This window comes from Bactrocera dorsalis, chromosome 6 (assembly GCF_023373825.1).
Source record: "Bactrocera dorsalis isolate Fly_Bdor chromosome 6, ASM2337382v1, whole genome shotgun sequence".
NCBI classification, from domain to species: Eukaryota; Metazoa; Arthropoda; class Insecta; order Diptera; family Tephritidae; genus Bactrocera; species Bactrocera dorsalis.
In genome coordinates this window covers 23,528,863-23,555,945 of record NC_064308.1, presented here as the reverse complement: position 1 = coordinate 23,555,945, position 27,083 = coordinate 23,528,863, and the positions used below count along the sequence as shown (strand labels likewise).

Below are 27,083 nucleotides of genomic sequence, written 5' to 3'. Positions count from 1 at the left end.
TAATGCTAAAGCTTAAAATGGACATAATTTATATCAAAAAAGTTTAAGCTCACTAATTATTATTAATATAAATCAAAAGTAATTACAATAGTTTTAGCGGTTTTTGGTCTACATTTTGTTGCTATTATTGTCCCTAGACATCGATGTATGCCCCCCACTAAATTTCTAGTATTATTTCCGGATATTTTGACCCACTAAGTCCATGATCCACCTTTTTGGCCTTATTTTGATGAAATTCGATTTTCGAATACGATTTTCCAAAAAGTTCCAGATATTTTGAATAGGATTAATGTATGGTGATTGCGGGACCTATGGAGTTATTTTTAACTCCATAACAACCCTGCACGTACAAGAAAAGACGGGTGGTTTGGGTTGTTATCCTGTTGTAAATAGAAGTGGCCGCTATTAACAGCCGATTTAAGCACACTTAAAATTTAAATTTTTTTCTTAAAATGTTCAGATACATTAGTTTATCCATTTTTGAAATGTACCAAAAAAAATAAATAAATCTCCAAACGTAGAGAATGTGCTGAATAATGCTGGTTTTCATAGACGATAAGGTTAATAAAAAGAAAAGGTCGACGTTTGCTAAAAAAAATATTTAAACAACCCGTATTGGTTTTGGGAGAATATTGTGTTCACCAACGAATCAAAATTTAATATATTTGGATCACGAAAAGCGTGGAGAAAGATCAATGAAGAGTCGCAAGAAAAAAATGTATTGCCAATGGTAGAGCACTGTGGGGGTAATGTTATGGTTTGCGGGTGTATGGTTGCATCTAGAGTTGGACATTTCGCCTTTATTAGTGAAAGCATGGATAAGCATATGTATCTAAACATTAAAAAGAAAAAAAATAAATTTTAAGTGTGTTTAAATCGGTTGTTAAATAGCAGCAAAATCAATTTCCAACAGGATACCGACCCAAAATACACATTGTATCTTGTATGTGTGGGGTTGCTATGGAAATAAAAATAACTCTATAGGTCCCGCAATCACTAGTCATTAATCCTATTCAAAATATTTGGAACTTTTTGGAAAACCGTATTCGAAAACATCGAATTTCTTCAAAATAAGGCCAAAAAACTGGATCATCGACTTAGTGGGTCAAAATATCTGGAAATAATAGCAACAAAATGTAGGCCAAAACTATTGTAATTACTTTTGATTTATATAAATAATCATTGGTGAACGTAAACTTTTTTGATATAAATTATGTCCATTTTAAGCTTTAGCTTAAATTTTTTTTATTTGTGTAAAAAAAGATATTTTGATATGTTATATTTAATGCTAAATATACATATCTTGAAATGGATAAAAAAAACCACAAAATCTATACATTTTGAAACAAATAAACATGTCGTAATTTAATAGAACTGAACTAGGTGTATGTAAACTTTATTGGTCCACTGTATGTAGATATTTATTTAAAAGTTAGACGAAATTGTCTACGTTATAACTGCCAACCGTAACGTGTGAACCAATGCGATGACTGTTTGTTTGATGACATGAGATATTTCGTCTTGTTCTTGTTTACAACCAGGTCCATACGCTTCGCGTGGATCTTGAGGCCAATGATATCAATATCACATATGTAGAAGATTGTATCTTTTCTATTTCTCTGTGCAGCTTGTATTATTTTCTTCAGAAATAGATTGACGAAGTCGCACGAAAAGGAGTTTCTTTGTTTGAAACCTCGCTTGGTATAATACGGTCCAGAGGTACTTCCTGATCCTGAGGGAGCTTTTGGTGTTGGTCAATGTCAGCTTACACAGCAATCATCTGGCCGACATTGATGCATGAACCTTGCCAGTTCTTTACCCGCCGTATTTGAATAGCTCGGCCGGTAATCTATCGGCTCCTGCCGCTTTGTAGTTATTCAGGCGGGTAGTTGCTATTCGAACCTCATTATATCGTGCAATGGTACATCTATTTTATCGTCATCAATTAAGGAATCGGGTTCGCTATATCCACATGTTACACTTTCACTGCCTTTCAGCAGGCTGAATAAGTGTTCCCTCCATAACTTCAGAATGCAAGGGTCACTCGCGTTTTTCACTCCTCGAGTCGCTCAAGCTCCTCGTCTGCCATGGGTGGTGATTTGACTCCAAGAACGCCATTTAATGGAAGAGAGTCGGTGAAGGTGTTGATAGATCCACTGTGAATGACGGTCAGTACCTGTCGGAAGTTAGTTGCGTCCTAAGTCCGGTCGGCGTACTGTTCGATGTCGTCGGCGTAGTTGAGTTCAGGCAATTCTGAAGTTTCCTCATCTACGTACCACTGCATCCGGGCGACCATATTGGTGCGGCGTAATTGAGGACCGGCGGGCTGGCCGATTGCATTGTAAGTTACCAACAACGTTTCGTTGTCTTTTCCCCATGTGCTGTAGGCCAGCGACTTGAGCATTTTGTTGCGGCTCTGTATCTTAACGATAATCGCGGTCGTATGAGGAGTAAAGGAGCATAGACTATCAAATGTTACACCTAAAATCTTAGGATTATTAACAGTCGGCATCTTACGCAATCGACTGCAATATTAAATCCAAGTCTTTATTCCTTCGTGGAGTTATTGTTAGTGAGAGATAGCTGTTTACTTTTGAACACATGCCATCGATTCCATTGCCCGCTGTCAATATCGTGCAATCATCAGCGTACGAGGTTATGGGAACTCCCTCTGGTGGCTGTGGGAGTTTCGAGATTTAGAAGTTAAACAGTAGCGGAGTGGGGAGAGGACATCACCCAACGGAACCCCCTGTTTAATTCTTCTCAGTATAATATATATTTATATATGGTCCACCTGTTCAGTCCTGGAGAGAGCGTAGTTTTTTCGATGTCCTGCAGTAGCGTTGTGTGGTTTACAGTGTCAAAAGCTTTTGACAAGTCCAACGCTACGAGGATCATTTTCTCACAGGGTGGTTTCTGGTTGAAGTCATGAACTATTTGAGCGCTTATGACGCTAAGTGCTGTGGTGGTGCTGTGCACTTTTCGGAATCCATGGTGTTGGTTGGCTAGGCTCAAGTGGACAGAGCGTTGAAGGTGCTCTCAGTAAATTCTGTAAAGTCGACCCAGTTAGCTTTGTTAAAGTTAATGAAGGTGCGGTTGTCCACAGAAACGAAATCAGGAGGCTTCTCGATCGAGATAATTATGGGCATATGGTCTGATGCGAGAGTTAGCATAGGTCGCCAGGTTATGCTATTTATCAGACCACCGCTAGCAATGGTAATATCGGGCGAGCTGATACAGGTGCCCATAACTCTGGTGGGGGCTTCGTCATTCATTGTGCAGAATGTCGAGTCGTCAATCTGTTCCGCCAGCTCCATCCCCCTACGATCATTAGACAGGCAGGAATGCCAAAGATCGTGGTGCGCATTAAAGTCGCCGAGTACCAGACGTTTCTCACCGCGAAGTAGCGCACCTATATTCGGGTGATAGCCTAAAGGGCAAAATTTAACTGGGGGGATGTGTTCATTAATTATTTCGAGCTCGACATCGCTTGACCGGATAGCTATACCATGACATTCTGGAGTAGTATCCCTGCGGTCAATGTTTTCATCGATAACACGATATTGCACGGTGTTGTGCAATATGAAGGCTGGGCCGCCACCATTATCTCGCTCGCGATCCTTACGTAAGACGTTGAAACTGGCACAACTCAGAAGATCTGAGCGGCTGTTTAGCTTGGTTTCTTGGACCGCAGCTATCGGTACACGTTCCCGATTCATGAGTGCAACTATCTTAAAACGGCTCCATCCATTGCATGTATTACACCTGACCGAGGTTGCAGCTTGGATTGAGCCTTTTTAAGCAAACGCAGCAGAAAAATTCCTTAGGGCCCGGGTTGGATTCAATGCCGGCACGAGTCAGGAGGATACTAAGCAACCCTGCTGCAAGGCATTGCTCCAATGACGACAAACACAGATTAACACTTACCAGTGCAAACGGGGTTAGATCGCCGTCGGATGAAATCCGAGTGAATTCCGGTGCGTAGAACCGGCTGTCGTGGGAATTGTGGCATGGGCAGTCGTCATAAGTGCTCATAGAAGGCATATTTGGCATATTAAAGTCGCCAAGCACGATTTTGAAATCGTGTCGAGGGCAGCTCTCATAGAAGCGCTCTAAGCTGCTCATAGAAGGCTTTGGTCACATCGATCTTCTCTTCCGTCGTGGCGTAGGCGCAAATCACTGTTTTATTAAAGAAGAATTTTGCTCTGATGCGGATTGTGGCTAGATGCTCATCCACCGGAGTAAATGCCATCACTAGATAACTGAGTCCTTCTTCCACCACGAATCTCCCACCGGATTTGCGCTCCTTTCTTTATATGACCGCTGTAGTAAATGTTACGAGGACTTAGTCGTGTCCGTCCTTGCTCCATTCATTGCATTTCTGCGACGTCGGTGATGTCAGTCTTTGCTTTTACGAGGACATATAGCATGTAGGCAGCGGCATCTTCCCAATATAGCGAGCCGCTTGTTTCAAGACCGACGCTCACTCGCAGCCGCACCCCTGGTGAACAGAAGTTGCAATTCGACTTCAGCAATACCTTTAAATCGAACATGTCGGTGTGACTACGCTTGCTCTCTTTTATCGCATCTTCCACAAGGATTTCTCACGCTTTTAGGGTGCGCGGCGAGACGCAAGAGTTGGAAATAGGTATAGCCCTACGGCTGTAACTCCTAACTCAGAAGCATGACTATCCCATTACATCATATTATAGGGTGGGTTTGGCACACTTTTTAAGTCACAGTTTCTTCTCTTAATTTGTCGTTTACTAATTTTCGCTTAACAGAACACGTGTATTAATTGTTTAATATTTTTACCCAAGTTATTTCTTGCACGAATGACAGAGGGACATATTGAGTTCAACTAGTCTCGTTAAATCCCATAACACGAAATAAAAATATCGTTTTTTTTTATGTTTTAGAAAATGAATCGAGTGATACATTACCAACAAGTAGATCATTGCAACAACAAGTACATTATCAGCCCCATACAGCATCACACATAGAAGAAGTTCTCTCTGCAAAATCCAACTGTGTTCGACAGCCAATGTGCTTTTTACAAACCGATCAGCAACAGGCACACCATATTTTGTCAGAAACAAAAAAAGTAAATCAAGAGAAGGAAATATCAGCAGATGTAAATATTATTGCGGACGTAATTAATAGTAGTAGTATCGAAAGGATTGTTGCTGACGGAAATTATTCAGAACCGCAACAAGTTTCCACCTCAACATTGACTACTACAGTTGAGACATCAAATAGTGTTCCAAGTTCTGCAGTAGCTTTGGGTACTAATAGAGATTCAGTGTCTTCAGAATTGCAACAACAACTTCAAACTTTTGAATCTAATAAGGATGGGGACTTAGAAAAATCTGCAACAACTTTAAGCATTTTGAATTCCGCCGGTAGCAGCTTACCTGAAATTACAACGAATATCGATGATACACACCTACAGAGGACTGATATACTAGGGCGAAATATGCAACTTACAGGGGAAACACAGGATGTAATAAAAGGAAATAAAAGTATTTCTAATATTGATAGTGGCACGGAACAATCTTCTGAAAGTGATCATGTTGAAATTGAGACGAAAAGTTTGCTATCATTTTGTGAAGCGCAGAATACTAGTGATTGGGAAGACACCTCTAAAGTGGAATACAACACCAAAGTGAACACATCACCGTTCAATGAACATGAAGAAAACCAAGACAGAGCTCAAAATCAAATCGTACAGCCTCAGAGCTCAAGATCAAAACATTCTGAGAGGACAAATGAGTGTGACGAGACTGATCATCAACAACTTATTGAAAATTCCGTATCTAGTGGGGTTGGGGAGTTAACAACAAATGTTCAAAAGTTTACATCCGAAACAGCGGAAATACAGCATTCTGCCAATGACTTTAAAAATAGTAACGTTAGCATCGGAGAAAATATGAGTGCAAAAGAGGAGGAGTCTACTAGTAATATTACCTGTTCAGAAAATAACAACGTTTCTAGTGTTGCTGGTCAGTCTGTAAAACAGGAATTTCTGATTAGTTATAATGAGGGTCAGTGGTCACCCAACAATCCATCAGGGAAAAAGCAATACGACAGAGTACAACTTCTAAAATTACGTGAGGCGATAGCATCTCGTCGGCTACCTGAAGTTAAGAATGTATCTATATTACCTACGCCTAATTTGATGCCATCTTTTATTCGCCAATCAAAACAACGTGTTCATTGTATGGGCAGTTCCTTAAGCACTAATCGAGGTGTTACTGGAAATGTATCCGGAGCCGATGGCTATGGAAATAAGCAAGCATCTATGTCAGGAGTGCATGGACGTGGGAGCATAAAAGGCAATAATGGTAATGATAATTTTTACAACAATTTTGAAATATTTGTACTGATAATAGTAATATTTTGTATTAATATAATGGAAGTATTACATAATATACATAACTCGTAATTTCTCTCAATAGGAATGATACTTGTGAACCTTTCACTCAACCAGGACGTTAAATTAAATGAAACTGACAATGCCTGGCGTCCTCGAATATTGGATAAATGTGATGTCGAGGGTGATCCAGAGGCTAAATCAAAACGCGAAAAAGAAGAACTTATACGTCGCATCCGTGGAATATTAAATAAGCTTACACCTGAGAAATTTGATGCTTTAGTTGAAGAAATAATTAAACTGAAAATCGATACTCCTGACAAAATGGAAGATGTAATGGTTCTTGTATTTGAAAAAGCGATAGATGAACCAAACTTTTCAGTCTCTTATGCTCGTTTATGTCATCGTTTGATTTCCGAGGTAAAGAGACGAGACGAACGAATGGAAAGTGGTACGAAGACTAACCTTGCCCAATTCCGAGCAGCATTACTTGACAAAACTGAACGCGAATTTACATATAATGTTACGAAAAGTATAGCAAAAGAGAAAAAATTGCAGCCAATTATTGAAAAAATAGCAGAATGTACGGATTTAATTGAAAAAGCAGAATTGGAGTCGCAGCTAGAAGAAGAGGAACGAAAAATTCGCCGCCGCTCAGGTGGCACAGTACGTTTCATCGGAGAACTTTTCAAAATCTCTATGCTTACTGGAAAAATTATCAATTCTTGCATTGATGCTCTGTTAAATCCGAATTCGGAAGATCAGCTTGAATGTTTGTGTAAGCTTCTAACCACGGTTGGAGAAAAATTCGAGCAAACACCAATAAACACCAAAGAATCAACGCGTTGTTATTCGTTAGAAAAGACCATGAACCGCATGCAAGCGATAGCATCGAAAACTGACAAAGAAGGGGCAAAAGTTAGCTCCCGTGTCCGTTTTATGTTGCAAGATGTAATTGATTTGCGTCGAGATAAATGGCAATCTAAAAGAAACGAAGCTCCTAAAACAATGGGACAGGTGGAGAAAGAAATGAAAACTGAGCAATTATCTTCACAATATCTAAACTATGCTGGAACGATGTCAGGAGGGGGGAGCGGCGGTTCTAGTGGATCTTCGTTAGGTTCGGGTGGCAAACGAGATGAACGCGGAGGTGGGGGTAGGTTCAACGATGCACGGTCCGGGTACGGTGGAAGTCATAGTCAACGCGGAGATACTAGTAGCATGAGACGTCAGCAGCCAATTGGAGGAAATAGTGGCAATAATAGTGCGAGCGGCCTGCATTTTAATTCTAATGGCGATGATAGTACATGGCACGTTCAAACCAGCAAAGGAGGTAGTCGTGTTTTGGATCCTTTGAAACTGGAGGGTTTGGTTAGTATGCTTCTTCTATGAAACTTGAGTGAAATTTATATTTAAAAATGTTGCTTGCAGTCCACCGCCAATAATTTTGATAACAAAAAAATGGGCGGTGTGGGTTTGTTTGTTTGGTCAAATGGCTCAAGGCAATCTTCAACAGCTTCATCGACACCTACGAATTCTTTTGCAGCCTTATCTACACTTAATGATACTAATAGAAGTAATGATAGAGATCGAAGTGGACCTCGTAATAAAGGTTCATATAACAAAGGATCTATAGAACGTGACCGTTATGGTATTATCTGAATTATAAGGAATATATATATATATATAAAGTATGTATATCTTTTGTGTGTAGGAATGCTACCACGATCTGGTTCCTCTCAAACGTCGCGAGAGAATTCATCATCACGAGGTGCTCAACAAACACGTTCAGCCTTGTCTACGTCATCAGTACCGAAGACATCAAGCCACAACAAATACTTGCAACAGCAAATGTCATCCAACAGGACAACTAAGGTATAACCGATAAACAGAAATTCACAAAATCGTGGCGTATTTGTATACACATTAATATATGTAATTTTTGTTTTAGTTAACAGGTGCGGGGCTATCTTTATATCCTCAACGCGGAATTGATTCGTATTCCCATTCAAATTTACAAACGGATAGTAGTAGTGGGAAACTAATTGAGCCACCGGTGGCTGTGTTTGAAAAGCTCAACGACGAAGATATTCTAGTCATTAAATCGGTTGTTTCAGATATGGTAGATATAGGATCGAGTAGCAAGACACTAAAAAGCTCTGTAGAATCCTGTATTCTGCGAGTAAAAGAGAATCAACGCTGTGCTCTTATATCTTACATTATGACAGATTATTTGCATTTGCGACATATAGGGAAACTGCAAAGACGATATTTGGGCAATGTAGTTGTATATTTAATTCACAGTAATTTTATATCTGTTAAACATTTTAAATTAGCTTACAAGCACTTCTGCGAAATAGCCAGTGACTTATCGGTTGATATTCCTAACCTCTGGGAGTATATCATTCAATTCACAGGTAATTACGCATAAGTTAACTCCGCCTACATAACTAACAAAGATTTTTTTCATTTTATAGGGCCATTAATCAGCAGAAAGCTTTTGTCAATATCTGATTTGTGGAACAAACAATTAAAGGAAGTCTCAAGTGATGACTCACGCCTTGGGAAAAAGTTTTTAAAAACATATCTAGCATACTGCTTGAGTCAAATCGGTCCCAGCTTTACGCGATCAATGTGGAAGAAGTCAAATAGCAAATGGACAGATTTCATGCCTGAGAGTGACGTCCACAGTTTTATACAAACAAATGTGGGTAGTTTCATTTTTACCATTTTATAATTCAACAACTTGCATCATATTTTATACAGAAATTCGAATACATTGAGAACGATACACTACAACCTACAATAGTAATAAACGGGTCTAAAGACGACCATATAGCAGCAGTTGCAGAGAGCGTCGAACATTTACTAAAAGAGGAAGCCCCGGCAGATTGTATAATAGATTGCATTAACGTAAGTAATGTAGTTATGCGCCTATTCATAAAAAATCATAAACAATATATATTTTTTAGGGAAACATTTTTGATATTGGTAAACAGTTTATCAGAAGTTTAGCAACTAAGTTATGTGATTTCGCGATTTCATACCGCGAAAATAGCTACAAGTTAGAAGTGAATTGCTTTCAAAAGGTTTGCATTCCTGTTTTACAACGCTATATTGACTCAAAAGAAGAATTTGAATTGGAATGCTTGTACGCCATGCAGCTGCTGGTAGCTCGGTTAGAACATCCCAGAGGTAGGAGACGCCTGTTTTTAGCAACGTTGTTTCAATTTTTCACTACATAATATTTTGTTTTTGTAGGTTTGCTCAGTGACCTTTTTGGGGAACTATACGATGCTGATGTAATACCGCAAGATTCATTTATTAAATGGCGAGACTCGAAAGATCAATCAGCTGGCAAAGGTATAGTCCTTTAAAAGTAGTTTTATAAGCTCGTAAGTTAATTTTCAATTCTTTAGGTGTTGCTGTCAAAGGACTTAATCCATTTTTTACTCATATACTTAGCAGTGAGACCAGCGACGAAAATAATTAACGAATCAACAAATTCGCATGTACCGAAGCCTTTCGATAAAGACCTGTTGTATGTTTAATGTGTATACAATTGGGGCGCATTTATCTACTGTAAAACCATTAACACATACTATTATAAGTAAATGCGTGAAATAGTCTAAACAAACCATAAATGATATGCATATATTTTGCACCGTTAAAATAAAAATTGAAAAGTTTGGGTGAAAATAAATTAACGTCTTACCTAATAAAAAATAAAAAAAATGAATATGGAAATAGTGTTATAAGCTAATCTTATACAATTATTTTGGATTCTTTATTTTCGGGAACATATTTTGGCGAACATCTTAAGCATATTTAAAACAATGCAAATTAAGGAATCAATAATATATTAGATTGTAAGAAAATGAAATTCTTGATAATTGTCAAGCGTATATTTCAAACAAATCATGCTAAGGACTAAAACATCTTTAAAGCTTATACTGGCGTTCACGATACATCTCTGAGAGATTAATGATGTAAAATATAATAACTAAGCTTAATGTAAACAAGTTTTTAAATGAATATATATAAATCATAAACTTTATGAAAAATGAAATTGAATTGTTTTTTTTTCGTATATAACCGAAGACAACCTTTTCTAAAATAAAGCTTAAAGCGTACAGATCCAAACAATTAAATTCCGGTAAGGTAAAAGTGGCTATCTGGGAAATCTCAATGTAAAACTTCGATCTTTGTACTAAAACAGGCTAACTCCCACTTATTTATGTTTCCTAGGCCTGCTTTTTGTGGGAAAAATACTTCATCAGAGAAACCAACATTTGTAAAGAGATTTGCTAAGTTGGAAAGTGGCGAAATAAGCACCGATGACAATAAAGGCAGTGGACGCCCTGAGGAAACGCAAGCTCTGAGCAAAGTGCGTGCCGCGCAAGTTCATATTCCAACAAAAACAACGAATTGGTGATTCTCAGGAATGTTTGAGTGCTCCTTAATCGTAATAAAAACGAATTTTTGCATCGGTGTGTGGCAATAGCTCCATCATTTCACACTAGAGTCGAATCGACAGATATTAAAGTGGACTGCACATGAGGTGGACAAACTTGAGCTGTTGAATGCCTTCACTATAGCGCTTCTTATTTCAGCATTAATGCCCTTTATGACACCCAAAACAATTCCCTTTGGCCTGGTGGCAAAAATCCTCTTAGCTGTATTCTCCGCGTGGGTATCAACTGGGCAATGGGTGTCGCTGCTTACAATGTCATGATATCAAACCGACTCCTGGCAGAGTCTTTACATTGGAGGCTCGCAAGTCCTAGCGAACGCTAATGTATTTTCACAATCATTCCTTTATATTGACTGCTCTACATGCATCCTCAGAAGTAGAAGACTGGGTAATACAACGGCCATTGCTAATGAGGTACCTGGCGGTAGGTATACAACGTTAACGGGGGTTTCTACCCCATTTTTAAAACTCATCATGGAGGAGAAAGAAGGAACGAAGCGAGCTGGGATAACAGTCCAAACTTCGATGCGAGACGAGGTTGCTAGCGGCCACACTTCCACTGCAACGGGAGCAGGTTGAGGTGGTTGTAGTACTACTGCCAAAATAGTTTTACAGCGCACGGATGCGACAGTCCATGAAGGTTCTGAGCAAGAAAGCGATGTAAACACTAACTCACAAGAAGAGCTTATTCGCTGTCCTGTGCAGGCAACCGAGGGTTCAAACTCTGACAACAAGAGGGGTCCCTGGAAGAAGTCAAGCAGGAAGGGCCCGCCACACTTCACCACTCGAAACTAGTGCAATGCCTCGGATCCAGCGTGTGCTAACTGCAAAGAGGTAGCGCTCGAAGGAAGGCGCTCTTAAAAAAAAGTAAGTGCAAAGACGTAGCCGGGAAGCTAGACGTCAAGCACGCGGACAAACCAACAACGTCCAAAGCAGCGGCGGCAGCCAATGAGATACCAAAATGGCATTTGACAGTCGCGCTCATAGATCGCAGTAATCCGCTAGGACAAATGTCACAGGAACGGTGCAAAGTAGTGAAAATGAAACTGTTGGAAGCCCTATTCTCCAAAATTCTCCGTTATTTGATGGAGCTTAACGGCGTCAAAGTTCTAATATGTAACAACGACGCGACGCTAACATGGGTGTGGGAAGCGAAGTTAACCATCCCTCGGGTGGTGGACTCGAAACATGCTCTGCGGCTACTGCAGTAACTGAATCCGGACGTGCCAACTAGCGACTGGAGGGTGTTAAGCGTGGCAAAATCTATGAACGAAAATTAAGACCAAAGAAAACACCCTCCATACCAATAAGGCGGCAGAAGATATTCTGTACGTAAGATTCGGGAAGAAGACATGGGTCGTTGGAAGGCTCTTCCTTCACCTCAAGAAACGCCAACCCGCGGACTGCAAAAAAAAAAAAATACGCATAAAAGTTATCATAGCGAATTCACTTGTCCTACAGGAGGTAGATAAAGAACCCAGTCGATCGTCGGTCTGATGATCCAGAACCAAGAGCTAAAGGTACTCCAAGTGAACCTCCACAAAAGTAAGATCGCTTTTGCCGAGCTTCTTCTCAATTTAGAGAAGTGCGGCTACGAAAGAGCTTTAGTCCAGGAACTATGGATTGCATCGGGTAACGTGGTCGTTGAGCTGAAGTCACAAAACTACATAACATTATAGCCTATTTTACCATATTTATTTAAGTCACAGGTGATCTGACGGTTGTGGTAGTGAAGGATGTCAAGGATGAGTCTTCACAGCTACAGACCATTAGCAGTATTATGACCACCACTCTCAGTACAGTTCAGAACTGGGGTTGAACCCAGAGAAAACGGATATGCTTGTATTCACAAGAAAACACAAAATTCCTCAATGGATATTCCCTTCCCAGAGAAAACGGATATGCTTGTGTTCACAAGAAATCACAAAATTCCTCTATGGATGTTCCCTTCGATGAATGAGACACAACTATCTCTCAAGAACCGCGCCAAGTACCTTGGGGTAGTCTCGGACAGCAAACATCTGTGGAAGCACAACGTGGAAGAAAGAGTGAAGAAAGTTCGCAATGCTTTATATACGTGTAGGCAGATGCTCCGAACAACCTGGGGCTCTCTCCCTCTCTCATACACTGGTGATACACTGCTATTGTTAGACCAATTCCGCTCTATGATGACGTAGTATGGGGGACAGGCGTGCGGAAATCCATCTATCGGAAGCCAATGGAAAAGGTTCAGCGGCTCCCTGCGCTGTGCATAACGGGAGCTGTAAGAAAAAATTAACCGTCTTAAACTGGTAACGTGATCAACATTGGGAAACCCATGTATTGTCTATACGACGATCTGGACAGATCGATGGCTAAGAAAACCAAAACACGATGGAACGAGGTACCTGGAGGCAAGACCCCAAAATTCATTTGTAAGCCCCTAGATTGAAAGTACACAAAATTCCTACTGATACTCGACTAACAGATCACTGTCTGGTCGCGGCACACCCATGTAGAAGGGCGTTCACAGATCGTTTAAACGGTAAAACTGTTAAGGGCAAGGCACCTGGGAAACAATGGAGCAATGACTTATTGCCTACCAGTTTAGCCTAACCTAACCTGGAGTTTAAAAATGCTAGGAGCGGCGGAGACCATATAAAATATATAAATGGTCATCGTGACGAGCAGAGTCACTTTAGCAATGTCCGTCCCTCCGTATATGTGCTAACAGTTTTTGAGATATCGACTTGAAATTTTGCATAACACGTTTGCTTCTTAAAAAGTTGCACCTCACCGATATCAGACCCCAAAATCTGTACGAAGCATCGTAAAGGTTACAAATAGACCATTAAAAAACTGTAAATAATATAAATACAAGTTTTAATGTTTAATGGAGAATCTGGAGACGTAGATGACAAACCTGGAAGAGAGAAGAATCGAATGATATTTAAAAGTGAGGACAAAGACATTGTTCTCTTTTTGAGAAGAAAGAACTTCCCAGTATAAAGAAAGCGAAAATACTTTTCTTTAAAAAAGGAATCTCTAAAACATGGGAAATACGATATTAAACTGTAATCAAACCTCTACTACCATTGAAAAAAGTTGCAATGGTCGCAGGAAAAATTATTGGAGTAATATAATGTTTACAGATGAGTCAACTTTTACGTTCTTTAACGCTTGAGGGGCGTTTGGCTAAGAAAAGGAAAAATATTGGTTAAAGAAGCATTAAGCACCCTCAAAAGGTTTATGTTTATGGTTGCTTCTTATGGATTTGCGGTTTGGAAGGGCTTTACAGAAAACCTGAATATCTTTACGGCAAAAATATCCATGACTGCATACTTCAAGAAGACAAAGATCCGAATCTGGACTCAACGGAAACTAGAAATCCATACTGTTACTTTAGATTATTCCTAAGGAATATGGGAAAAATTTAGTTGCGAACGTGAGAGATTAAAGCAAGTATTTAATGAACGTCAGCTGCATCGTAAAGGAGGAGCAGAGAACGTTTATCATAAAGAAGGTTCACGTTTCAAATATCGTAACTTTTCGAAGGGGTACTCGGCAGAGATGAGCGAGTCTCACCACAGACAAATTATAAGCGTATTTCACCACGAAAATAGCAGAATTGAGCATTTTCAGTGTTAAATGAGAAAAATAATGCTAATTCCAAAGTAAACAAATTTATGCCTACAGATTCGTTTATTTCCTATGCGCAACCGACTCGGCATATAATTTATATATGATCCGTATATATTTGGTATCAAGGCATAAACTAAGTACATAAGTATGTTCATAGTTATGTTAAAATTTACCTATTTTATGATGAATTCCATAAAAACTTTGCATAACATAAATACGCATTTTATATACTTAGGTTTGATACGACATATTTAGGGTATTCCATCAAACTCATAAATGCCTCATAAAATTCATAAACTCGTAAAATTCTGTGCCTTATAAATGAGCTGTCAAAATTTGTATGAAAAAGAGTTTACGCGTTTCGTATAAAACTATCAGGCAAAATCGACGCGTATTTGCTTTATAAACTGATATTTTACCTATTACGCGGCTTTAATACGTATGAAAAAAATACGCGTCGATTTTGCCTCATAGTTTTATACGAAACGCGTAAACTCTTTTTCATACAAACTTATAAGTTCAAAAATTTACGCTTTAGTTTTTTGGAACGCTCCTTTTTTTCATACGTATTAAAGCCGCGTAATAGGTAAAATATCAGTTTATGAAGCAAATACGCGTCGATTTTGCCTCATAGTTTTATACGAAACGCGTAAACTCTTTTTCATACAAACTTATAAGTTCAAAAATTTACGCTTTAGTTTTTTGGAACGCTCCTTTTTTTTCATACGTATAAAAGCCGCGTAATAGGTAAAATATCAGTTTATGAAGCAAATACGCGTCGATTTTGCCTCATAGTTTTATACGAAACGCGTAAACTCTTTTTCATACAAATTTTGACAGCTCATTTATAAGGCACAGAATTTTACGAGTTTATGAATTTTATGAGGCATTTATGAGTTTGATGGAATACCCTAATTGTATATTTATATACATAAATATGTATGTATATACATATTTGCTTTGGTCATTAATCCTTTCGATATCATGTTAAAAGACCAAGCGGTCGCACATTTGCCCATATATGTATATGTATGTAATTATGTGTGCATGTAAACAAATATAAAAGAACCATTCGCATAATGTTTGTAAATTTGTCTACATGCAACATATGTATGTAAATATGTACACTCAATGCTTCATGCGAAATTTCCGTTGACACGGACAACCAATGGCGAAGCTCACATTTTTTTTGCTTTCACGTCAAAGAGTCAATGTGTCGAAGCACTGACGTGACGACAAAGCGTCACAACATTGTATTGTTAGTAGAAAATCCGAGCTGTGCCGAAAACACAAACGAACGATGGCCAATTGACACTGCTTCCCTTGCCGCTGAAACAGCTTCGCATACAAACCAGCGTAGATATGTATGTATTCGTATGAGCGTGCATACATATCGACGCAGACTTTTGCAAGCCGCTTAAAAATATTTTTTACATTCCTTGACAAATACAGTCAATTCCGGTTATGTGCCACAACCAAAGATACAGATGCTTGTGATCTGTAAAACTAAAAATATAATATGGCACATAAGCGTGTGCGAATACTTAAGCGAGTGGTACTTAAAACAATAATTTCTATGTATTTCATAAAAATAAACCGTGAGAAGCAGCAAGATGTAGGGAGTTAAGAGGGATGATTTTCATTTAAGCGGAGTACTACTTAAGCGGGACTCACTGTACACATTTTTTTTTTGTTTTTGTTTCAATATCTTTTTATTTATTGAATCTGCTTTTTGTTTTGAAAGCCTAACCATAAGTAATAAAATCTTAAACCTATTTAAGAACTAGACACGCTCAAACAAGTGATTGAGCTGTTTTGGTGATACATTGCTCCTCAGTACGCGGGCATATCTCTTCTTTTAAGGCGTGTTTGATCGCAGGAATGTACCAAAGCATTAGCCAAAGGGTTTGGGTGATCACGGAGTTTAGATATATATTTAATTCTGCTGTCTTCTACTTCTTTCCTTACCATAGAAATACCAAGGTCTTTATGGATATTTTCATTACGCATGTACCATGGTGAACACGTGATTGATCTAAGCATTTTTGATTGAAACCTTTGTATTATGTCTATATTAGTTGCACAGGTCGTACCCCACAGTTGAATGCCATACATCCAAATCGGCTTTATGACCGCATTATATAAAAGCACTTTGTTGTCTAGGCTAAGTTTGGAGTTTTTATTTAATAGCCAATTTAAATTTGCAGCTCTTATCTTCATGCAAGTTATTTTACTAGATATATGTTTTTTCCACGTAAGTCTTCTATCTAGGTGAATACCAAGATAAGTTACTTCATTCGCTTGGGGTACTAAAATATTGTTAATTTTTACTGCCGGACACATTTTCGGTCTAAGCAAAAATGTAACATGCTTACACTTTTGTTCATTTACCTTTATACGCCAGTTGGCTAGCCATTCTTCGACAAACCTTAACTGTATATATGATGTATAGTTTGGGCCTAGAACACTGCCTTGGGGTACACCAGCCCTTATCTGTCATTCATCAGATATGAAATCTCCCACTTTTACCATAAATTTTCTATTTTTTAAATACGATTCCAATGTTTTATATAATACTGAAGGTAGAATATTTTTAATCTTGTATAAAAGGCCCTCATGCCATACCTTAACAAACGCCTGAGCCACGTCTAGAAATATAGCTGAACAGTACTCTCTGTGCTCAAATGCTTTTCTTATTTCGTTAGTAATTGTATTTACTTGCTCAATCGTGCTATGTTTTTCACGAAACCCAAATTGGTGCGTTGGTATTATATTATTTTCATGGAGGAAAGGAGTCATCTTTGATAGTAACAATTTTTCAAATATCTTAGAAAGACAGGGTAGAAGACTGATTGGTCTGTTTGAAGACTGCTGTGTTAAGTCTTTCCCAGGTTTATCTATCAAGATGATCTGCGACTTTTTCCATGAATTTGGATAGCGTCCGAGATTAAGAATTGCATTGAAGAGCAAAGAGAGCACCCTTACGGCAATATTTGGTAACTCAATTAGCAATTTTGGGGTAATATTATCATGTCCTGGTGATTTTTTGGGGTTAAGTTCTTTTATTATTCTAGTAACTTCAGAAGTAGAAGTCCTAATAGACACATGCGACTCGTTTGCGGTATTGGGCAAGGTTGGCAACTCAAAGTTGTTCTTTGGGCAATTGGGTTGAAATACCTTTTCTAGGTGATTTGCAAAGCAATTTGCCTTATCCTCATCACTACGTGCCCAATTACCATTGAACTGTCTTAGGGGCATGTTGGAATCTACTGGTGGCTTGAAAGACTTTTGTGCTTTCCAAAGAGAGTTTTGCTTTCATACAGCAGATTTCGGTTGAAGCAGAGTTGAAGGGGATCGATTTAACTGCCATTCCCGCCTAGCTCGCCTTTTCTCATTTACAAGTTTCTCTATTTCATTATTGGTGATCTTTCTAAAACCAACTGGTTTGTTGTTTCTTTTTGGTGTTGCCAATACAGCTGCATTAGTTATTACGTCATTAATTTCTCTTATATTTTCATCAATGTCTCTTTCTGTATTTATTTTGCAATCAATATTGATGTGGGTGCTGATATACTTTCTATATTTCAACCAGTTAGTTTTATGTGATGTTAGAGAAACTTTCGGCTCAAACATCATGGGCTGTTCGTATAACTTTATTAGTACAGGAGAATGATCAGATGATAAGTCTGTACATGTATCAGCTGTCATAAGCGATCTATCTATATTTTTGACTACAGCAAAATCTATTAAGTCTGGTATTTTTTTTTCTATCACTGGGCCAGTATGTCGGCTTACCAAGAGATATTATATCCAAATTATTATACTTATTCATAATAGTGTAGAACAACTGTCGTCCTTTCGGATTAATAAGACGTGAGCCCCAGTACGTGTGTTTTGCGTTATAATCTCCACCTGCTAGAAATCTTTGACCTAGTGTTCCAAAAAAGTCTTTAAATTCGATTTCTGTAATTTTAAAACGAGGTGGACAGTATATAGCCGTAAGGTTTAAGTCACAACCCCGATTTTTTAGTGATATTGTTGTAGCTTGTAACTGTGGTGTAGCATGAGATTCTTGAGCATAGTGGTTTAAACGGTTTCTAATCAACACTGCCGTGCTACTATGCGCTTTTCTATCCGGATGATTTGTAATGTATAGTCTAAATTCCGGTATATTGAAATTATGTTTATTTGTTAGATGAGTTTGTGAAATAAGCATTACATCTATATTCCTTTCAGACAGAAATCTGATAATCTCTAATTTATGTTGGTTAACACCGTTAGCATTCCATATACAGATATTTAGTAAGCTCATTTTTTACTTAATAAATTTTGCAGCATTTGATTTTGTGATTTTATTAAATCTTGGATCATGTTTTGCATGGTAGACATAAATTGAGTCATACACTGTAAGATTTATAATCATAGTTTCAATACCTCCATTTGGAGGGTTTTGCGGCAGTTGCATTTGCACAGTGTTGCTTTTCACCACATTTGCATAGCTTCCTTGCATATTATTATTGTTAGAAGTAAAATGATTTGAACTTTTTTCTGAGGTTGCTATTATTTCATTACGGGGTGTCTGTAACATTTGGTATCGACGTGCTTGAATGCCCTGTGACAACTTCGATTTCAAATCTTTATATACGGGGCAACCTCTGTAGTTAGCAGTGTGATTTCCCCCACAATTACTGCATTTTTTATTCAAATCCTCTTTTTTAAGAGCACATTTAGAAGTAGGGTGTAGATCACCACACACCACACAGACACCGCGTAGAGTGCAATATGCTTTCGTGTGTCCATACTCTTGGCAGTTTGTAGATTGTACTGGCCCATTTCTCTTATGTGGTTCCTCAACGGTAATTCTGCGATGGAGCAGATATTTTAAATTGTAAATCGGGTGTATTTCATTTTTCTTTAGTTGGTTACAATTTGGCATCAGTTCTATTTTGAACATTGGTTGTGGGACTTTGTTCCTGTTAAAAATATTTACTACTGATTTAATGCTAAAACCACCTTCTTCTAGTGCTTCTTTAACTTCGTTAGAGTCTACCGAAGACTCTATACCTTTTATTACAACAACTAGGCCTTTTGAGCTCTTCAGTTGGTAAGAGTAGTAATTCTTGTTATTATTTGATAGGGATTTTACAATATCCATGAAACTTTTTTCAGTGTATGTTTGAATTTTTGTTTCATCTATGTTACCTTTTTTCAAGGGCACAATGTGAAAATTGTTTGTGCCTATTATATTGCTCATTTTGGAAACAAGCGCATTTGAGCTACGCTCACGCAAATAGATTGGAGGGGGTTTGGCATTCACTACCGTGGTGGTACCCTTTGCTTCGTCGTTAGGCTCTTTGCTTAATAAGGCAAATCTGTTGCCATTAAGAATTTCTGGCTTTTTACTGTTTGGCGTGCCTGCTTGAAATTTTTTGGTATTGACCGCTGTTTTAATAGGTCTCAATTTCCTTTTTACATTAATGTAGCGATCAATACCAGTCTGAACTGATGGCCCTTTTTTGCTTGGTACATTCATACCTTGCATTTTATTTTCCTTCGCTGTCCGGGTGCTTGCTGGTACCTGCATAGTGGCTGCTGTCAGTGGATTTGTTGTTGCCCGATTGCTGTTTACTGCTGCTTCTGCTGACTTCGCTTGCTTAGTCTCTCTTTCATCTGATCGCTGCGATGACTCATCATCGCCGTTACATTTGTTTTTGCCAGGCGTTGCTTTTGTTGGCTCGACAAAGCTAAAGTAGGCATTTAAGGAATGCCTACGGTTTTGCAGGTGAGGCTGCTAATTATTGTTTGTTTTTTTGTTTTTATATATTTCTTTTATACACTGTTTATTATTAAAAGTTTGTATGCACTGTTTTTTATTTGTTTGTTTGTTTTTATTTATTGTTATTGTTTGCTTACTTTTTGCAAAAATCAGAATCACGGAGCGAATTCAAAAACACGTCCGTACACTTTGAACACTCGAATGCAAAAAAAAACTCAGAGGAATAATGAATATTTTCTTTGATACATTTCTTGACTTGAAAATCGACAAATAAACTATGTTGTCAATTATATTCTATACTTATATTTGCGGGGTTGTCGCTTTTCCTTTTTTGTATGAGATATAAGAAATTGTTAAATTTATGATTCTTAGCTTTTGCCACCGTCGCGAAAAGACGCTTGTTGGCAAAGGCATACTCGGGGAGATGTAATGTTGTTTATTTTTATGAATGAAGCAAGTTTGCCTGTTGAAAGGGAGCTTGCGTTCATGAATGAAAATACTGTTAGGAGTTTTTCTACAAATTTGGGCATCGACTATTTGGCTGCCATATTGACTTGTGACGCTGCTAATGCTATTTCAAACGACTGTTGTTTTTGTAAAGCAATGTTTTGCGTTATTTGTGTGCCAATGTCATACGCACATAATTATGTAAGTATGTACATACATACATATGAGCAGCGCGCACATGTTATTATTGATAAGTGATAATATGATTTGAATTCGCGAAAGCGAACATAAACACATATGGTCATGATACATGTGAATATAAGTTTTGATAAAAAATTAATGTACGATTAATGTACATTTATCACTATTGTAATATAATATATTAAATTTTTTTAATATATTATGATAGTCTGTTATATACATTCATATGTATATAATGAAGTACAGCATAAATATATCAAATACAAAAAATAATTGAAAAAGTAGGCTTTATTTTCACATTAACTACGACTATTGTTTTGAAGAAGGAATTTAATTCAAATGTATTCAATTGCACATGTATTCATTAATATGCACAAAAAAATTCATACGAATACGCATGTTTGCATACGAATACAAACGTATAAAAATATAAGCAAAAGAGCTAACGTACGTATGTAACAGCAATATATAGTTTTGAGCATAATTTGTATTCAATGCTCAGCTCTGTTCAAGCGCAACTGTTAAAATTTCTCCTGCCGAGCAGGCAGTGGTGAAACTCTTCCATTTCGACCGAGTTAGCCAAAAATATTTTTATGATCTCCGCGCCGTGAACCTTCACTATGATAAACGTTCTCTGAACAGAGCTGAGCATTCAATGGAAATTATGCTCAGAATTATATATTGCAGTTACAGACGTATGCTAGCTCTTTTGCATACATATACATATGAATTTTTATACGTTTCTTTTTGTGCATATTTATGAATACAAGTTCAATTGAATACACTTGAATTAAATAACTTTTTCAAAGCAATATTCGTGGTTAATGTGAATATAAGGCCTATTTTTTAATTATTTCTTGTACTGGATATATGTATTCATACTAATGTGCATACTTCATTACATATGAATATAACGAACTATAAAAATATATTATAAAAATTAAATATATTACAATAGTGATAAATGTACATAAATCGAATATTTTAACATTCAAAACTTACATATGTATGTATGTATATTCACATGTATCATGCCCATATGTGTTTATGTTCGCTTTCGCGAATTCAAATCATATTATCACTTAATAACGGGTGATTTTTTTGAGGTTAGGATTTTCATGCATTAGTATTTGACAGATCACGTGGGATTTCAGACATGGTGTCAAAGAGAAAGATGCTCAGTATGCTTTGACATTTCATCATGAATAGACTTACTAACGAGCAACGTTTGCAAATCATTGAATTTTATTACCAAAATCAGTGTTCGGTTCGAAATGTGTTATTATCGACAAATTTTGTTCAGCGATGAGGCTCATTTCTGGTTGAATGGCTACGTAAATAAGCAAAATTGCCGCATTTGGGGTGAAGAGCAACCAGAAGCCGTTCAAGAACTGCCCATGCATCCCGAAAAATGCACTGTTTGGTGTGGTTTGTACGCTGGTGGAATCATTGGACCGTATTTTTTCAAAGATGCTGTTGGACGCAACGTTACGGTGAATGGCGATCGCTATCGTTCGATGCTAACAAACTTTTTGTTGCCAAAAATGGAAGAACTGAACTTGGTTGGCATGTGGTTTCAACAAGATGGCGCTACATGCCACACAGCTCGCGATTCTATGGCCATTTTGAGGGAAAACTTCGGACAACAATTCATCTCAAGAAATGGACCCGTAAGTTGGCCACCAAGATCATGCGATTTAACGCCTTTAGACTATTTTTTGTGGGGCTACGTCAAGTCTAAAGTCTACAGAAATAAGCCAGCAACTATTCCAGCTTTGGAAGACAACATTTCCGAAGAAATTCGGGCTATTCCGGCCGAAATGCTCGAAAAAGTTGCCCAAAATTGGACTTTCCGAATGGACCACCTAAGACGCAGCCGCGGTCAACATTTAAATGAAATTATCTTCAAAAAGTAAATGTCATGAACCAATCTAACGTTTCAAATAAAGAACCGATGAGATTTTGCAAATTTTATGCGTTTTTTTTTAAAAAAAAGTTATCAAGCTCTTAAAAAATCACCCTTTATCAGTAATAACAAGTGTGCACTACTCATAAATACATACATACCTACATAAATATGTGCGTATGACATTCCCACACAAATAATGCATACACAACATACATACTTATATGCGTTCACATGTAGACATGTCATCTGCAAAAATTACAAATATTGTTCTACAAAAACAACAAATGCATGAAATAGCATCAGCAGCGTCACAGCTCAATATGACAGCCAAATAGTCGATACCCAAATTTGTAGAAAAACACACAACAACAACATTTTCATTCATGAACGCAAGCGCACTTTCACCGCAAACTCGCTTCATTCATAAAAGCAAACACCATTACATACATCTTCCTGAGCATGCCTTTGCGAGCCACGAAAAAATATTTTAGAACTGACAAATATTATAAATCGACAACAGCAATGTTGCCACTTTTCTCACTTTTTTCTGTGAAGAAGCATCAGAAAGTTGTTCAATTTATGATTTTTAGCTTTTGCCACGGTCGCGAAAAGACTTTTGTAGGCAAAGGCATGCTCGGGGAGATGTAACAAGGGATATATAAGATATTATTATTATGTTAAAGAGCAACAAAGAAACCCGACAAAATAGCTAAAGTGTTGGGTATGTGGGAAAACGGGACATAAAGCTGCGAAATGCAGGCAATGAAACAATTCGAAGAGTGCAACCCAAAATAGTGAAAAGTAAAAAACGTATTATGTTTTGTGTTTAGGTTATCATTAGGGAGAAATTTCGAGAAGTGCATGGTGTCTCGATAGTGGCATTACATCCCATTTGTGTCGCGATCGTTCATATTTTACTGACTATAAGCAACATACTTGTATAGAACAAGTATTGCTTGCAGATAACAGTTATATTTAAAATGAAGGTCGTGGTACAGTACGCGTGAAATGGCGTGAGAATATTTTCAAATTGGTTGATGTGTTGTATATAAAGGAACTTTATGTCGGTGCCAAAGGCGATAGAAAATGGACATAGCGTTAACTTTACAAAAACCAAAGCTAAAATAATTGAAAGTGATGGCACAGTTACTCGAGGGAAAAAAAATGCTAATAGTGCTTTTAATAAGTACTTTAACGTTCAGGTGTCTTAGTCGTATTTGTGGCACAATAGATTCGTGCACTTAAATTTCGGCAGTCTTAATAAAATGGTTAAAGAAAAAATGGTTTCGGAATAAAATCAAAAGTGAACAGTAGCAATGTGTGTGCGACATGTGCAAAAAGCAAAATTTGTGCGAAGCAATTCCCAAAGGCTAGTGAAAATCGCAAAGAAGTTTTAGATTTAGTGCACACTGACATTTGCGGTCCAGTGAATAAACCAATGGATTGGTGGAGCTCGGTATTTTGTGAAATTATTGATGGTCGATCTAGATATGTGTTCACGTACTTCCTAAACTGGCGAGAAGAAGTTTTGGACAAATTTAAGGAATTCAAATCACTCGTGGAAAATCACAGCGGTAAAAAACTGAAAGTACCAAGAAGCAATAACGGTCGTGAATATTTAACATTTGAACAGGTTTTGGTCAACAGCGGTATCCATAGACAGCCGACAGCTCCGCTCACCCCACAGCAGAATGATGTGGCGGTAATAGAACATTGATAGAGATGACGCGTATTATGCTATTGCATTCTGGTCTTCCTAAGAGGTTTTGTGCAGAGGCGATAAAAACAGCCTCGTTCTAGAGGAATCATGCGGAGATATCAATACAGTGGTACTCCAATATAACGAATGATATAATGTTGGGACCGTTCGTTAAACTGAAATATTTGTTATATCGGAAACGAAAACTAAATTAATATTGGTACATATATGTTTAAAAATAACTATTTATTCATGAATTCCTAAGCATTGGTTGAAATAAATACATATACAATGGAAAATGCATACAATAAAATTAATAAAAGTTGAATTTTATAACAAAAATATGAGCATTATTCAACTGAAAAGAAATTTGTTCTGCTCATTTGCTTTTGTGGGCGAGAAATTTTGAGATCCTGTACCTTTTGATGTAGGCTTTTCAATAAAAATATTTTTTCCTGTTCCCCATTGTTTTCTTCAGACCATTTGATACACTTCTCAAAGCAGTCGATGGCATCAGGATGCTTTATTGGCGGCACAGCTACAACTGCAGCGGTATCACCTTCCTCCTCTTTCGAAATTTCTATAGCTAGTTCATTTTCAGCACTCGGGTTTTCTTTTACAAATACATTGTCTACACTGTTCCATGCTTCCAAATCATCTGTGTTGAAGTTTGATATTCGCCTTTCTTTAACGATTGTCGTCTCAATGTGCCAGCATGTGTACCTTTAACACTTCTTATCACTTTCGGGCAATTTTTTACAATTGTGCAAACACTCGATTTTGGAATATTTCAAAGAGATTTCTTTCAGGGTTTTCCCCTTTTTATATTCCCCTTTTTATTTTCGTCAATTATTTTCAATTTGTCACCCAAGCAAAGCCGTTTCCGAATTGAAGGCATTTTTAAATAATTTATGCGATATCCTCACTTTACCACTTTGAACTCACAACTTATATTTCGCGCAATGAAGCGTGCATAAAGAAATAAATAGAATTCTAACAAGAACTAACGGGTATTTAACTGCCTGCATTGTTTTTTGTTGTAATACAACCAAAACCAAATACAAACGCCATACATTCGTAATATCGAGTTCATCCAATTTCCAGCTTTCGTTATATATGTAGAGTCATCAATGTATTGAAAAACAGCGTTCGTTATATTGAACATTCGTTATATCGGCGTTTGTTATACTGGAGCACCACTGTACTTCCTGGCAAATTAAGATTGCTATTTAGGCAATTCTAAAATATATATTTTACCAGGATATTACTCCTGGGTTTCTCTTTATTTAATATAAAAGTATTATAAAATACATCTAACTATATTTAAGGTTTATATTATTGAATTGAAGAACACACAGTGCGTCCGATACACTGTATTTACAGCTTTATACTGATGTAGCGTGGCGTGCTGTGATTCGTTGTTTTAGGTGGCATGATATTTGCTGTAGATTTTTGTGGCATGATGTTATCTCCCTTTGTTTGAATCTTCACGTTGTATGTGCGTGATATGCTGTTGCTAGGTGATATTGTTACATATATATATATATATGTGGCAACCTCGAATGATCGTTACGGCGTTAAATTAATCTTCGGCGCAGCACTCCTAAAATACAACTCTACCTAACTCCTAACGCTATCATATGTTTTTAATCCTTCATTCCTTTTATTATTATATTCTTACTAGTTCTTAAGTTATAACGAATAAGAAATAAATCTCTTCTGCGATTGGACGTCAAACACATCAGTCATCATCATTTTCACTGTTCCCACATCTGGTGACCCCGTAGGTAAATTGAACTTATTTATTTCATAGGAATGGCGTTAAACGATAGCCATGTGGTTTCTGGCAACCGGTACTCCGACGTCAATATTGGGGATTTTCAAAGTTCAACTCCACGTCTACCACTACCAACAATGACCGAAGACAACATCGAAGCTTATTTTTATTCGCTGGACTTTTGGTTTAGCGCTTCTTCGATTTCCAACGATAATAGAAAATTCGACATCGTTCTTGCATGTGTACCGCCTAACAAGTTGATAGAGCTTCGCTGCATCATAGACGCTGCGCCTACTAATTTTAAATACAAATACATTCAGGACAAGATCATCGAGCATTTTTCGGACAGTCAACAGCGGCGGTTGCAACGTGTTCTTAAAGACATGGTTCTAGGTGACCGACGCCCCAGCGAGTTATTTAACGACATGAAACGCGCAGCCGGGACGACTCTGAATGACAGCATTTTACACGATCTATGGGTAAGCAGACTTCCTCCGTATGTACAAGCAGCGATTATTGCTACAAACGTCGCTATCGTGGAAAAACTAAAGATCGCTGACTCCATTGTCGAAACTATTGGGATGCGACACAACCACGCGCAAGAGGGTCTAGCACTTAATGAAGTTTCGAGCTTGAAACTTGAAATAGCAGAATTGACTAGGCAGGTGCATAAGCTTTTCAACAACAAAGGATCAAATTTTCGTTCGCGGTCTCGATCTAGGTCACGTGGATCCCATACGTCTTTAAGTAAACCGGACAAACCGATGTGCTGGTACCATAGTAAATTCGGTGCCAAAGCAACTAAA

General features: G+C 37.7%; 1 protein-coding gene across 8 annotated transcripts in view; it reads left to right on the top strand.

Moving 5' to 3' along the window:
- The window catches only part of LOC105226455 (eukaryotic translation initiation factor 4 gamma 3), a 78,295-nt gene extending 67,853 nt beyond the window's left edge, over nt 1–10,442 (top strand). For all 8 annotated transcript variants that reach the window (XM_049460069.1, XM_019990572.3, XM_011205331.4 and 5 more), the window contains 10 exons: nt 4,920–6,344; nt 6,459–7,744; nt 7,805–8,024; nt 8,088–8,248; nt 8,325–8,790; nt 8,851–9,080; nt 9,140–9,286; nt 9,346–9,568; nt 9,635–9,736; nt 9,793–10,442. In XM_049460069.1, coding sequence (XP_049316026.1) covers nt 4,920–6,344; nt 6,459–7,744; nt 7,805–8,024; nt 8,088–8,248; nt 8,325–8,790; nt 8,851–9,080; nt 9,140–9,286; nt 9,346–9,568; nt 9,635–9,736; nt 9,793–9,866 — 4,334 coding nt within the window. In that variant the 3' untranslated portion in view covers nt 9,867–10,442. The remainder of the gene's footprint in view (nt 1–4,919; nt 6,345–6,458; nt 7,745–7,804; nt 8,025–8,087; nt 8,249–8,324; nt 8,791–8,850; nt 9,081–9,139; nt 9,287–9,345; nt 9,569–9,634; nt 9,737–9,792) is intronic.
- Nucleotides 10,443–27,083: the final 16,641 nt, after the last annotated feature.